General features: G+C 39.3%; 1 protein-coding gene across 1 annotated transcript in view; it reads right to left on the bottom strand.

Annotated features, from left to right (window-relative positions):
* GPBP1L1 (GC-rich promoter binding protein 1 like 1) overlaps positions 1-12,187 on the bottom strand; it is a 32,098-nt gene that overhangs the window by 11,749 nt on the left and 8,162 nt on the right. Inside the window, exons 2-6 of the mRNA XM_040072638.2 lie at positions 4,913-5,798; positions 4,127-4,241; positions 3,715-3,844; positions 3,080-3,363; positions 294-366 (exon numbers count right to left, since the gene is read on the bottom strand). Of these exons, the coding sequence (XP_039928572.1) occupies positions 294-366; positions 3,080-3,363; positions 3,715-3,844; positions 4,127-4,186 (547 nt within the window). The 5' untranslated portion in view covers positions 4,187-4,241; positions 4,913-5,798. The remainder of the gene's footprint in view (positions 1-293; positions 367-3,079; positions 3,364-3,714; positions 3,845-4,126; positions 4,242-4,912; positions 5,799-12,187) is intronic.

The following is a 12,187-nucleotide window of genomic DNA, read 5'->3' as shown; positions in this document are numbered from 1 at the left end:
CAAGTGATGTCTGTGTGAAATTGTAACTGCAGCACGACAGGAAGCGAACACAGAACAGTGACATTACTGCCACTGGCTGTTTTTTTATGACAAGACAAGCACAGTTTCAAACAGACAAAAAGGCCAAGAGATTAGGGAAGATTGTGGGAGGAAAACAACAAAGGACAGAAAGCAGCAAACTGTCTGCTTCACTTAAATCTTTAAAATATTTTTGAGTGAAAAACCCAGCATTTAAACACCAGTTACAACTTTCTGCTCCATCAGCAGCGTTGTGTACAGTGACCTTTACCTACCCCATACTCCAGAAGGTGTCCCTAAAGGTTTGTTCTGGTTGTTTTGTCTTCCAGCTTCTGGATTCAAAGATGGCTGTAAAAAGCAATGTAAATGAATATACCGTTATATCACATATAACAAAAAAAATCCCCCCAAACAAAATCAGTATTAACATTTTGTTTCCAGGAACCCAGAGTACGGGTAGATTTCTTTGAAAGAGAGTGCTTTGCCATAAGACATCTAAAAATCGACTTTGCCTTCTCCCTAGTTTCTGCTGTATTTCCAATGGAACTACCAGAGGGTTCAGGATAACTCCTCTATTCTTCTACTATAATTAAGTAGACTCTACCAACCAGTACACATATAAAAAAAATTAGGTATTTGATCAACAGCTCAAAAAATAAAACATAATCCATACCGTCAGTATATGAAGAATCTATCCTAATTTCATGAATATTTTAATACAATAATTATGCATGAGCCAATTAAAAAAACCCCAATACTAGATTCATAATGTAAAGGAATATATTTACTGACAAAAAACCAAGCAAACAAAAAAGCTATGTTTAAATTTGTATCAAACCTCAGAATCCACTTTTTAGGACAAGAGTGCACACAGACACGGTGCTCTCTGCAGACTTACATGGGATTCAGTTTCAGAGTTCAGCTGGGTGGAACAACTAGACATGTCCAAGCTCAAAGCAGAGCAAAGAAAATCTAAGCATTCAATGGCAAGTGTTCCTGATTAGCTATTCCTCTTCCCCTGTCCCAAATAACCTCAGTTCAAAATACAGCTTTTTCCTCTTCTTAATGAATTCCTCCTATGTCAGTTACTGTGGTGACAGCATAACTCTCTAATAGTGAGCATCTGAAACAGTAGGTATTGCTGTTCTATAAGAGTAAGGAAAAAATGTCACGGCGCAGCATAAATTCCTGCCTCAGTCTCCAGAAACTCTTCTGTTTAAGTGCTTCAATTTTTAGCGACAGGTCAGTTTTACAGCAGGGGTGCTCACACTTAGACTAACAGCCTGCTCTGCAGACCTTTCAGGAGCTAAGTGTTGTCAGCCATGCAGGCCTAACAGCTACACACTTAACCACAGCATACATCAGTTTCACCGCTATGACAAAGACAGTACAGGAGTTACTAAACAAAGCTTGCTGCTAGCCAGCCTGCTTGTGGTATTATCATCTTAAAAATGAGGGAAGTAATTAGAGAAGAGACAGCCATGTAGTTGGGGAAGGCACTCATCAAGTCACTGAAGAAGAGAATTAAGTATGTGGAAGAAAGATTTAGACCAAGACAGTCAACAAGAGATTGCACAGTTGCAATCATTGCAATATTTCTAGATTTCGACAGACTTCTGTCAAAAAACCAGGCTTAGAGAAAGTCTGAATTACAGTATTCTTGAGAAATCAGGTAGTAGAAATCCACACACAAGCTTTATTCTCACTCTTCAGCTGTTAACTACCCTATGGATGCAGGCTCCTGCTCCAAGCAGCAGCAGCTGAACAAGAGCATGCAATCACTTCCCAGGCCCTTCACTGAAAAAACCCCAGCAGCTTAAATCAAACTGCCTCCTGTGGCAATTTAAGTGTAGGCTCTGGATTCTGGCCTGAAGCAGCTGTGGGTATTCATGTATTTCACTCTGACTCGTAAATTCCTCAGCAGAAGCCATCAAACTGCCACAACAATTTTGGCTGTGAACAGTCTTCCAGAGACAAATGCAGAATAAAACAGAAAAAACCTCATGATGATGATACACATAAGTTTCACCAGAACCTCTCATTATAGGAGGCAGCAAAGGCTTTAGCACTGAAGATGAAGACAGAGGAATTGCATTAGGGGAAGGGACAGAGTTACCAGAACATTACAGAGGATATTCTCCTCATTACACTGGCCAAGAAGAGCCTAGAGACAGTATGAAATAAACACAGAAAGAAAAACATATGGTCTGATAATATAACATGCTTCAGGGGTCAGGAGAAATAGAATTAAATTGAAAAGAGAAAACAGAAAAGGCGCACATCTCTCAAAGCATTAGCATTAAAGAAGGAACACAGTAAGGATGAAAGCCTTAAGTCCAAATACTGTTTGATAAAAGTTTGAAAATAGAGTAAATTCCAGTAAAAATAGACCCAGGATGTAAGAGACTGTTATACTGATAATACCAATGAATCAAAATGCTGAATAAGAAGAAAGTGGTGAACTGGAGATGTTGATGGAAGAAATGGCTCAAGAAACCCTGATCTACAGATTAACAGAGAGAGAGAGGAAAACATCTCTGATAATACTGTTCCAGAAGATTCAAGGCAGACGGTTGCAAAGGTCTGAGCATGTCATGAACAAGCTTGGAAAGGTTATCACAAACACTGACATGTATTAGAGAGAAGGAGACAGGAAGACTGAAGCAGGCAGACTGGAGATAAGCTGAACAGCTGTATTTCTAGGAGGAAAAAAAAAAAAAAAGGCTCTGTAAGCAAAGCCACAAAGTCAATACAACTACTCTTCCTGTCATCTTACAGGTTTCGCTGAAGACCCGGCTCGAATGTTACAATGCCTTCAGATCACAACAACTATTTGGCAAAACATATGAGCTAAACCCCATAATCCAACAGGTCTTTAAGTCCTGAGGGCTCTTGGTACCAATAAGCATCCTATTAGTGCTGGAATAATTTTGTTAAATTTGTTGTGTCTCAAACACAGAATGGAACTCTAGATCCTCACCACCTATCAATGCTAATACAAACAAGATCTGAAAAGCCATTTCTCACACCTTCCACTTCTAGTGAGAAGCTACACACTTACAAAGTCTTCCTCCTCAAACTGCAAATGCTCTTTATCTTCCTTCTTCTCTTCCCTGGCTTCAACAGGCAGCTTTTCTTGAAAGGCGGAACTTTTCCGAGAGTGGAAGTTGCCATTCCAGTGGCGATGAACTCCAGTTCCTCCTCCTCCACGCTGGCTCGCACCATCATGGCCCCGTGAGGGACCATGCCAGCCAGGCTGACTGCCAGAAAGCCCAACATGAGCTCCTTTAGAAACACCAGAATCTACAGAATCATGGCGGAGAAGGGACGGCTGATGCCAGCAGTCTAAACAAAAGGAGGTAAGGATGCAAATTAAAAATCAACAAAGGATGCAGAATACTGGAAGTATCAGGTTTTCTCATTGTTCAATCAATGTTCACCAAGTAACTGCTGAGGTGAACTTACTAAGTACTGTGTGATTATATCAGAAAACAAATCAAGCTACACAATGCACATGCAGCTACTATGAAAATCTCTTAAGGCCTGAGCACATTGCACAGGAGAAGAGAGTAGACAACTTCCTCATATATGTTTTGAAAAGTACAGTTTGGGAAAATGTTTCTATTCTGCTGAAATCTTCATTCTGTAGAATATGTCAAAATGTTTGCTCTCAGGCTGCATTCTGATCCTTCTTACCTCCCGCAGTTCGGAGGGGCCCATTATTGAAAAATCCATCGGAAGAGTTGTGTCTCCTGCGGCTCACGCCAAAGCGGCCCTCTCCCCGTGGAAGATGTTCTCCATGTTTCTCAAAGGTGGCTGCAGGGGACTGCAGAAAGTAAAAAGTCATGTAATGAAGCACTCATTTGGACTCCCCAGGAGCCTGTCAGCCCAGAAGTGACATTTGGCTAATTGAAAAAACCACCAACCCCCACATTCTTGTATGAGCTTTCAATGCAGCATCCATTGATTAGCCAGCAACGTCAATCAGCCTGGATCTGATTAGAATGGCTCACAAATCCACCTGTCTCACACAGAATCACAGAGGACCCAACACACTGATCTTATCCCTGGTTAGAGCTGTGAAAGGAGCTGATCTGTGTTGTGTTACCTTGGTTGACTGTGGTGTTGAGAAGTTAAGCCAGGCAGGAACAAAGTCATGCTGCGCCATTTAGGTCCAGTGTCTCCCTTCAATAAAATGAGGCATCAAACCTCATGGCCAGGCTCTGTAAATGAGAAGAACATTCCCTCTCATCTTATCCAAACTAAAATAATAACACAATTTATCTCTCCAAGTTTGGCCTATAGAAATAGGAGGGGAAAAGTACTGAAGTTTTTTGTATTACACTTGAACATTTTTCTTCTGCTTTGTTCCTCTGACTGAAACAGGTAAGAACTTCAACATTCCCAGTTACTTCCTGTTTACAATTAACACACCCATGAGGCTCATGACAGAATGGGTGTGGAGGAGGAAGAAAACAGAACCAATAGCATAGAAAAGCCATATAAGACAATTTAATAATTAAGACATGACAGAATTTGGGGTACAATTCTTCATTGCTCATAGTCTCACAGTCTGCTAAGGGGTGATCACTTTAGGTTTTATTCTAGAGGCTGTAAATCAAATATGAACAACTAGTGATGTGAAGAGACATTCAAAGCAGGTCAGACCTGAAAGACAACCATATGCCAGCTCCTGCACTCCTATGTTCTTTCTGACATAACAGCATTTTTTACTGCTCAAAATGATGAACATTTCACTACTGCTCTGTATAACTGAATTTCATCTTTTTCATGAAAGGTTCTCCAATTTACTGGTTTGCTTTATTTTTCAACTTTAATCTAGAAACAAGTCAACACAGTATAAGCAAAGCAGTAAATACATACAATCACTTACCCTGAGTTTGGCCTCTGCAGTCCAATGTCCTCAGCTTGTGTGCTTCAGTGATCTCTGGGTTCCTTCCTTCTCCAGAATTCTGGAAGGCCAGCCTTGAGGCAATAGTGCGTCTCGAAGCAGAGCACGAGAGGCCGCACTTCGTGCCAACTGTGCCCTTCACCCCCTCAGCTGCTCATTTTACCCTCTCTTTGCACTCTCACTACAAAAAAAAAGATACCTAAGAAGGTAATTTATATTTAAAAAAGCCACGCCCACGTTCACCTCATTAAATTTCCTCTGGTCGTGGTAGTACAGAAATCAGCCTTTACATTACAAAAAGGTTTGTCAAGTCTGCATGACAACATTCAGAGCAACATCATGGTTAATACTGAACAGATACACTCAAGGCTGCTGGACAGTTCATGATCTGCAGCAGATCAACCTAAACACTCTGGAAAAAAAGATATTACATAAAAATGTTTGCCCTAAATGCTGAGATCTAAACAAGAAGCATCTGCCCAAGTGCTCTTAAAATATAAATTTCATTTTTATCACATACATCTGCTAAAAAAAGGTAAAATATTTAAAAAAATGAATGTTAGGATATACTCTAGTCTTCACGTAACTTGGCTAATGCTCCACAGAGCTAAGCACTACTTGATATAAAGCTCAGAAGCAGGCACAAATGTTCTCCCTGTTTTTCACCATTTACATGCTGAAACATAGGTCATATGAACAAAAAAAAGCCAGGTCCAAAAATAATCTCTTCTACTCTATTTTTTGTAGACTGGGTGCTGCTTTTAAAGGGACACAATTAATCCACAAGAGCTTCTCGTTCTACAGTGAAGAGTTCACTTCTGGGTCATAGTCCTCTTCCATCAAAGAGGTGAGACAGGAACTGTCGTCACTGTAAAAAACCAAACACAACTCCATCAATACAAGTGGCATAAACACAACAAAGTATGACTAAAGAGGAGAACAGAAAGGGAAATTGAGCAACTGGAGTGCAAGTGCCAAAAGCTATTTGATCTCTGATCAAAACAAAACCTGAAATAATCTAATTAAAAAAGAGTCCCTGAAAAGGGCATTTTTACTTTTAAATGATCACTTCCCAGATTTATTCCACAAAATGGCAACAAAACCAATCATAATAAAGGGAAGACTGGAGAAAACTACATGCAGCTGATAAAAGTGATTCCACACTTCTTAGCAATTTTAAAACCTGCTGCTAAAATAGTGAGACTCCGGGCTGCAGGTAGACCTGGCAATTCCAAATGTTTCACCTCTACCTGCCCATGTCATTCCTCATGTGTTCCAGGACAGCCAGACTCCCCTCTCAAGAGGATGACAACAGTAATACAAACAGTATTCCACTAATGTCTCCATGGAAAATACCACCATCACCCCCAAAACCTGAGCTATTCTGCCATGACCTCTTTTTTCTTGAGCCATCCTACCTAACCAGAAGCAAATAGTTTAGTGATCCTGAAACAATTGAGAAGTTTTATTACTGTTTTGATGCCATCAACTGTTTCACAGGATGCCTTCAGGTGTGCCTTATTATGCTTTTAAAGTTCACTTATCAGAGTTCGTTTTCTTTGGTTGGATATGGTTCCACTCTTTGATCAGTTTTGGTTTTCATTGTGTATGCTATATCACTCTTTACTTAATCATGTGGATTTTAAAGAAAAGTTTTAAAGGTGATTTTGATCAAGGCTCAAAATAAACACACACTGGGGAATAGTAAAATAATCACCCCTTATATCTTCTGTGTCACCCCTTTAATAAAACCCTTCATTTTCATATATTATTTCTCCTTATGGAACTAGATGTTACTGTTGTATAGTGGAGTTCGGAAAGATGGAAACACTTTTGCACTTAAGCTCTGAGCCACAATCACATGTCTGCAGACAAAGTAAGAACAAGCAGCCTCACAATGTATATGAACTATCAGCCGAGATGAGGAAAAACCAGAGAGATCATGGCCACACACATTATTGACCTGAGAACTTTCTGAACAGCCTACCCTGCACTGCAATCTACTGAGCGTCACACATTGCAAACAACTGAAGTTCTAATCTATAAAAACGGGTTTTTATATTAAAGGGTAATTTTCCAGTGTGCATAATGGACATAATGGAACATCTGCTGCAGACAGAACGGACTTCCCATCCTGCTGAACTCTGTACAGGTACAGAACTTCTTCATATGTGACCTTCTAAGTCTACTACCAAACATTTGAGCAGTAAGTAAAAGATAAAACAGGGACAAAGTCAATTGCAGCTGACTATATTTAAACAAGATTCATTACCTTCTGAATAAATATGCTTCTCAGAATGAACTGTATAGCAATTAAGCTATGTCAAGCTATTGACAGAAGTTAAAAAATTGAAGAAGTTGATTTAATGAACCTTGAGAATGGTTCACAGCAATGTGAAAAATGGACCTAAAGAAAGCCCACAGAGAGCTGTTCTCTGGATTTAAGGTATCTAAATAAATGAACACCACACAACTGTAGTTTTGAAGTAAGAATGAGGTCTGAGTACAAAATAAAACCAAAAATACCACGGAAGTACAGCACCCAGGTTCCATTTACCAAAAAGGTTCCCAGTACCTTTGGAAAAGGCAAGGGAAAAGCATATCAACAGTTCATGTTGCTGAGAGTCTTTCCTTTTTATTTCAGCACAATCAAAGCAAAATTGTAACATTTTGTAAAACTCCAACCACCAATTTATAGATGGTCTTGCAGAGATTTGGGTCTCCTAAGCTGCTATTCTGATATCACTGTCAGCATGAGCGACCAGGGCAGTTCCTAACATGCATGTAGACAGTCTAGGACAACACCTAGACCTGACTCCAAAAGTCAGTAGGGACATAAACAACTCTTCAGTTATTGCCTTCCTGGGCACGTCCCAGCACAAAAAGAACAACAGATGCCACATTTAAATGCAATATTTTTTGCTCAAGCAAAAACCTTGTTAGATGAAGTGCTGTAAATTATAGTAGCACTGAAACTCTTTGGTCTCCAGGATTAGACCACATGCCCCCTCATCACACACACTTTGAATCCTGTCCAACAGCACATCTGCAACCCACCTGAGACCACTTCCATAACCTACCACTCTACTGACAACAACATCACAAAATCCTAACGGGCAAGACCCAAAGTCTCTCCATTACCCTCTCTGACAGCAACCTACAATAAATTCTTGAGAAAAAAGTGCAAGACCAAGAACAAATAGCACCAGGACTCCCAGGATACTTTCTCAAATTGTAATACAGACTCTGGCTTAAAAGTCTAATACCAGTCAGAGTTCCATGCAAATCTGTTCAGTTGCTTTGTTTTCAGACACATTTATACATTTTTGCCTCCCTAATGAGAGTGGGCACAGTTTACCTGTGCTTTATGCAGAACTCAACTTGTAGTTATTAAAAAATATCAGCCTCGATTCAACTGCATATTTTCTTGTCCTACTGAAGTGCCCAACCACATTCTATTCAGTTTTTCATGATACTCAGGATTTTACCTAAGATACATGGACTCATCAAGTCATGCCTCTTCCAAACTAAGAGTAACCATGGAAGCCTTCTGAATACCTCTAATCATCCTTATTAGCCTTTCCCCTATTCTTTAGGTACAATGCCACCAAAACAGCATAAAATGTTCAAGATTTGGGAGCACCGCCCATTTTTACAGTGGCAAAACTGTGCATTCCTAATATCTAACGTAGTTATTTTTTCCCCTATTACTATGCAGAACTGAAATGACCTTTGACAACTACTCAGTTCTTCTAATATCGCATTTACAGTTCAGTCAAACTGATCTCTGCTTCACTATGGAAAACACAGGGACAAAGATCATCAGTAGCCACTCCCAATTCCAGAAAAAAAAAGCAAACAAAAGTGCTTGTCAATGCAAATCTAATTAATTCTCACTTTTCTTTTAATTGAATTAAAATGTGAATTATTTCTGGTAATATGAATTTAAAAAAGAGAAAATAATAGTAATATCACTAAATGAAATGTTCTCTAAAGGCATGCCTTCTTTCAGAACAACAAAATCTGCATTAATGAGCTTTAGTGTAGGGAAAAAAAGGTTGTCTCTCAACTATCCCAAAATATTGTTTCACCCATCAAAATGAGTAAGTCTTTGGCAAGTAATCCAAGTAGGAAAAAAAAATTAAACTCTGTTTTACCACTGGGGTTCCACTTATTTTTAATGGTTAATTAGAACTGTTAACAATTTATATTATCATTTTAACTTGTAAGATAAAAAAAGTCTTAACTGTTACTTCATAGCAACCTATTTTTTTAAGTTTTTGTTGTTCCAAAAGTACTTTTTTCCCCTTGGTAAGTGCTCAAGTTTCACAACTAAATATCCTTCACTGTTATTTTACATGCAAATAGAAGTGGTATTTATCACTGAGTCGAACAAAATTGTCAGGTGCTCTTGTATATAAAAGATTTTATAGTGTATTTGTCTAAACAAATATTAAAAACTGGCATGAAAACTGAAGGAACATACAAGCACGTTCAATTTAAAGAGACACAGCCCACAGTAAGAAACATCTGCAGTCAAACTCCCATCCTCCAATACTCCTTCCATAAAGTTCTTGCTGTACCACAGTTGGAGTTGCCTGGTTATTTTCAGCCTTCTGCTTACTCTCATTTCTACTCCTAACACACACTTGATCAGAGTCAATCTCTAACCCAGAGTTTCTAAAGCTTTGACTCACAAGCTGAGCTTTTCAGATATACCTGACAGTGGGAACAAAGGAGGTGCTCAGTACGTAAAGACCTACGCTGACCAGAACACGAGCCTAGAGAGACGAGCTAAATATAATCAGAGCCACTGAGCAGTAAATTTTTTCACTGGAAACGGATCAAGATACTTCAGAAGTCCTGAGAAACAGAACAGACGAGCCTTAGCAGCAGTGTATTTTTCCCCATACTTCTCTTCCATCTCCTGCCTTGGCCTACAATGCTGTAAAAACACAAGGGGAAGCAGTGTCCCCTGAGCTCCACACTGCCTGCTGTGCCATGACGTGCATTTCCAGCACCTCTCTGGGAATACCTGGAACTAGGGCTTCCAACCTTAGTCCACATTATGTACTGCAGTGCACGTTTCTGAAATGGACACATTTTACTGGGTGCTTTTTCTGCTTCACTGTACCCTGCAAATGTCCCCAGGTCCCTTCAGCACCGCTGTCTACCAAGAATCCTATTAACTGCAGCCTCTAATTCAGTTTCTTCTTTCCTGTAACAGCAAATCACAAAGACGTGGAGCCTCTAAGCAGAAAACCAGCATAAAAGTAAACTTTTACCCCTCATTACACATTTATCAACCCAGTTAATTGCAGCTGTAAAAGGTCATAAGGGCAACACCTGTCTATCCCTGCCACAATTTCATTTCACTGCATTTCTATCTATTACTTTAAATAAAACATGTTTACTTTAAAGAAGTAAAGATTTGTTTTTCTAACCAGCCAAGTCAATGGGTATTTCAGTAATATTCCTAAAGATCAGATGTCTGCTGGGTTGCAAAAGCATTCAGAAGCATTAGAGAACAATTTAACGGATGCAGAAGGCAGAACAGAATTTACTTCCCTCATCAGTTTTCTTTCTGTGAAGCTCTTTTAAAGTTATTTAACCAAGCAGATATCCCCAAACATTCAAAATAGGCCACTTTCCACTTAGCTACTTTTCACAGTAGTGTCACTGAATAGGTGTATGTTACTTTATGATAAGGAATTAATACAATACGTATTCACTAAAATATCTCTTTCTAATAACTTCCAATTCACCCAATACATCCACAGAAAGAGGTAGCCACAGCTGGGGGTCCAGCTCAAGAGGAGTTAAAAATATGCTACTGATTTCCTTAAGGACATCAAAAAGCCTCACATGAAACTATCCTGAAAAAAACCCAAACAGAACATGGCTTGGTCTTACTATCATAAACATTTTGTTAAGATAATCATATTTGGGCACACAGAATTAAAGAGCATCTAGTTACAGCTCCCCTGCCACCTTCTACTTGACCAAGTTGCTCACTTCCAGTGATGGGGCATCCACAACTTCTCTGGGCAACCTATGCCAGCGAATTCCATTTATGACATAATTATATATCCTGCTTCAACTTTGCATGCATTATTAGGCCTCACTATAAAAGACAAAAGTGCAGCATAACTCATTCAGTTGTCATAACAACTGGTGAGTGACACCTTCACAAGTTGAGATCATTCATTTCCAGTTCACCTACATAAAGTATCTACAAAACAAACTTACTTTCGTTTTGCTTTCACTTCCATTAATACAATTGTCTAGACACACCTTCACTCTGTCTGCACAACTGAAAAACAGCTCCCTTTGGAGAGGACATACGCAGATGTTCCGGAATGGCACGTACAACTGGTAGAGCTCACACACCTGAGGTATCAGGAACCAGAAGAACTATACCCCAGATATGCCATCACTACTTGTTTTTTCCCATTATATCCCACAGCCACCCCTCCAAAACAGCTGCATAAATGTAAAGGACAGCCCTATTAATTAAAAATACTGCAAAAAACATTGTTTAAATGGTATCTGGCTGATGAAAACCCCCCCAAAAAATAGTATCTAAAAATGCAAAGCATCACTTACAAGAGGTTTTCTAGAATTACAGAAGTATGAGCCCATTTTACAACAGTAAATGATGGATTAAAATGTTAATCATGTACTTAACTAAAGTCTTCCCAGATACAGATATTAAATGTTTTAGTGAAAAGCAGCTATTATTGAGAGATTAACACCTTGTTTTTCAAGCTTAAAGCAAATGAATCTATCTTGCAGAGTCATCAAAACTGTTTTGTATTCTAGACAGAACACTGCTATATAAATCTGTACTCCAAGATGAAAACATGCCAGAAACTTGGCCATACAAAAGTTCTTCCAGAGTAACAGGCTAGGGGTGGGGGAAAATCATACCAATGGTTACATACCTAACCATTTATGCAAATCAGATGACAAACTTAAATGAACTGAAAATAGGTTAAGAAAGGTCCATACAGACACATCTATGTCTTAATCCCATTTTCTCTACTGACAGTCCTTCCACAGATATCTCACACAGCTCTGCTTCACAAACAACCTGTCCCTTCACGTACTTACTTTCCACTTCTCCAAGGTCATGCTGACCCAGTCTTACCTCCTTCAAAACTTCTGGACAAACACACACACCCCCACAAAACCACATACCAAGCAAAGCCTTAGCAGTCTGGTCTCACGAATACATACTGAGATCTAGAGTGCAGG

This window comes from Hirundo rustica, chromosome 9 (genome assembly GCF_015227805.2).
Source record: "Hirundo rustica isolate bHirRus1 chromosome 9, bHirRus1.pri.v3, whole genome shotgun sequence".
Classification (NCBI taxonomy): domain Eukaryota; kingdom Metazoa; phylum Chordata; class Aves; order Passeriformes; family Hirundinidae; genus Hirundo; species Hirundo rustica.
Note: the sequence above shows the minus strand (reverse complement) of the source record. Positions and strands in the feature narration are given on the sequence as shown.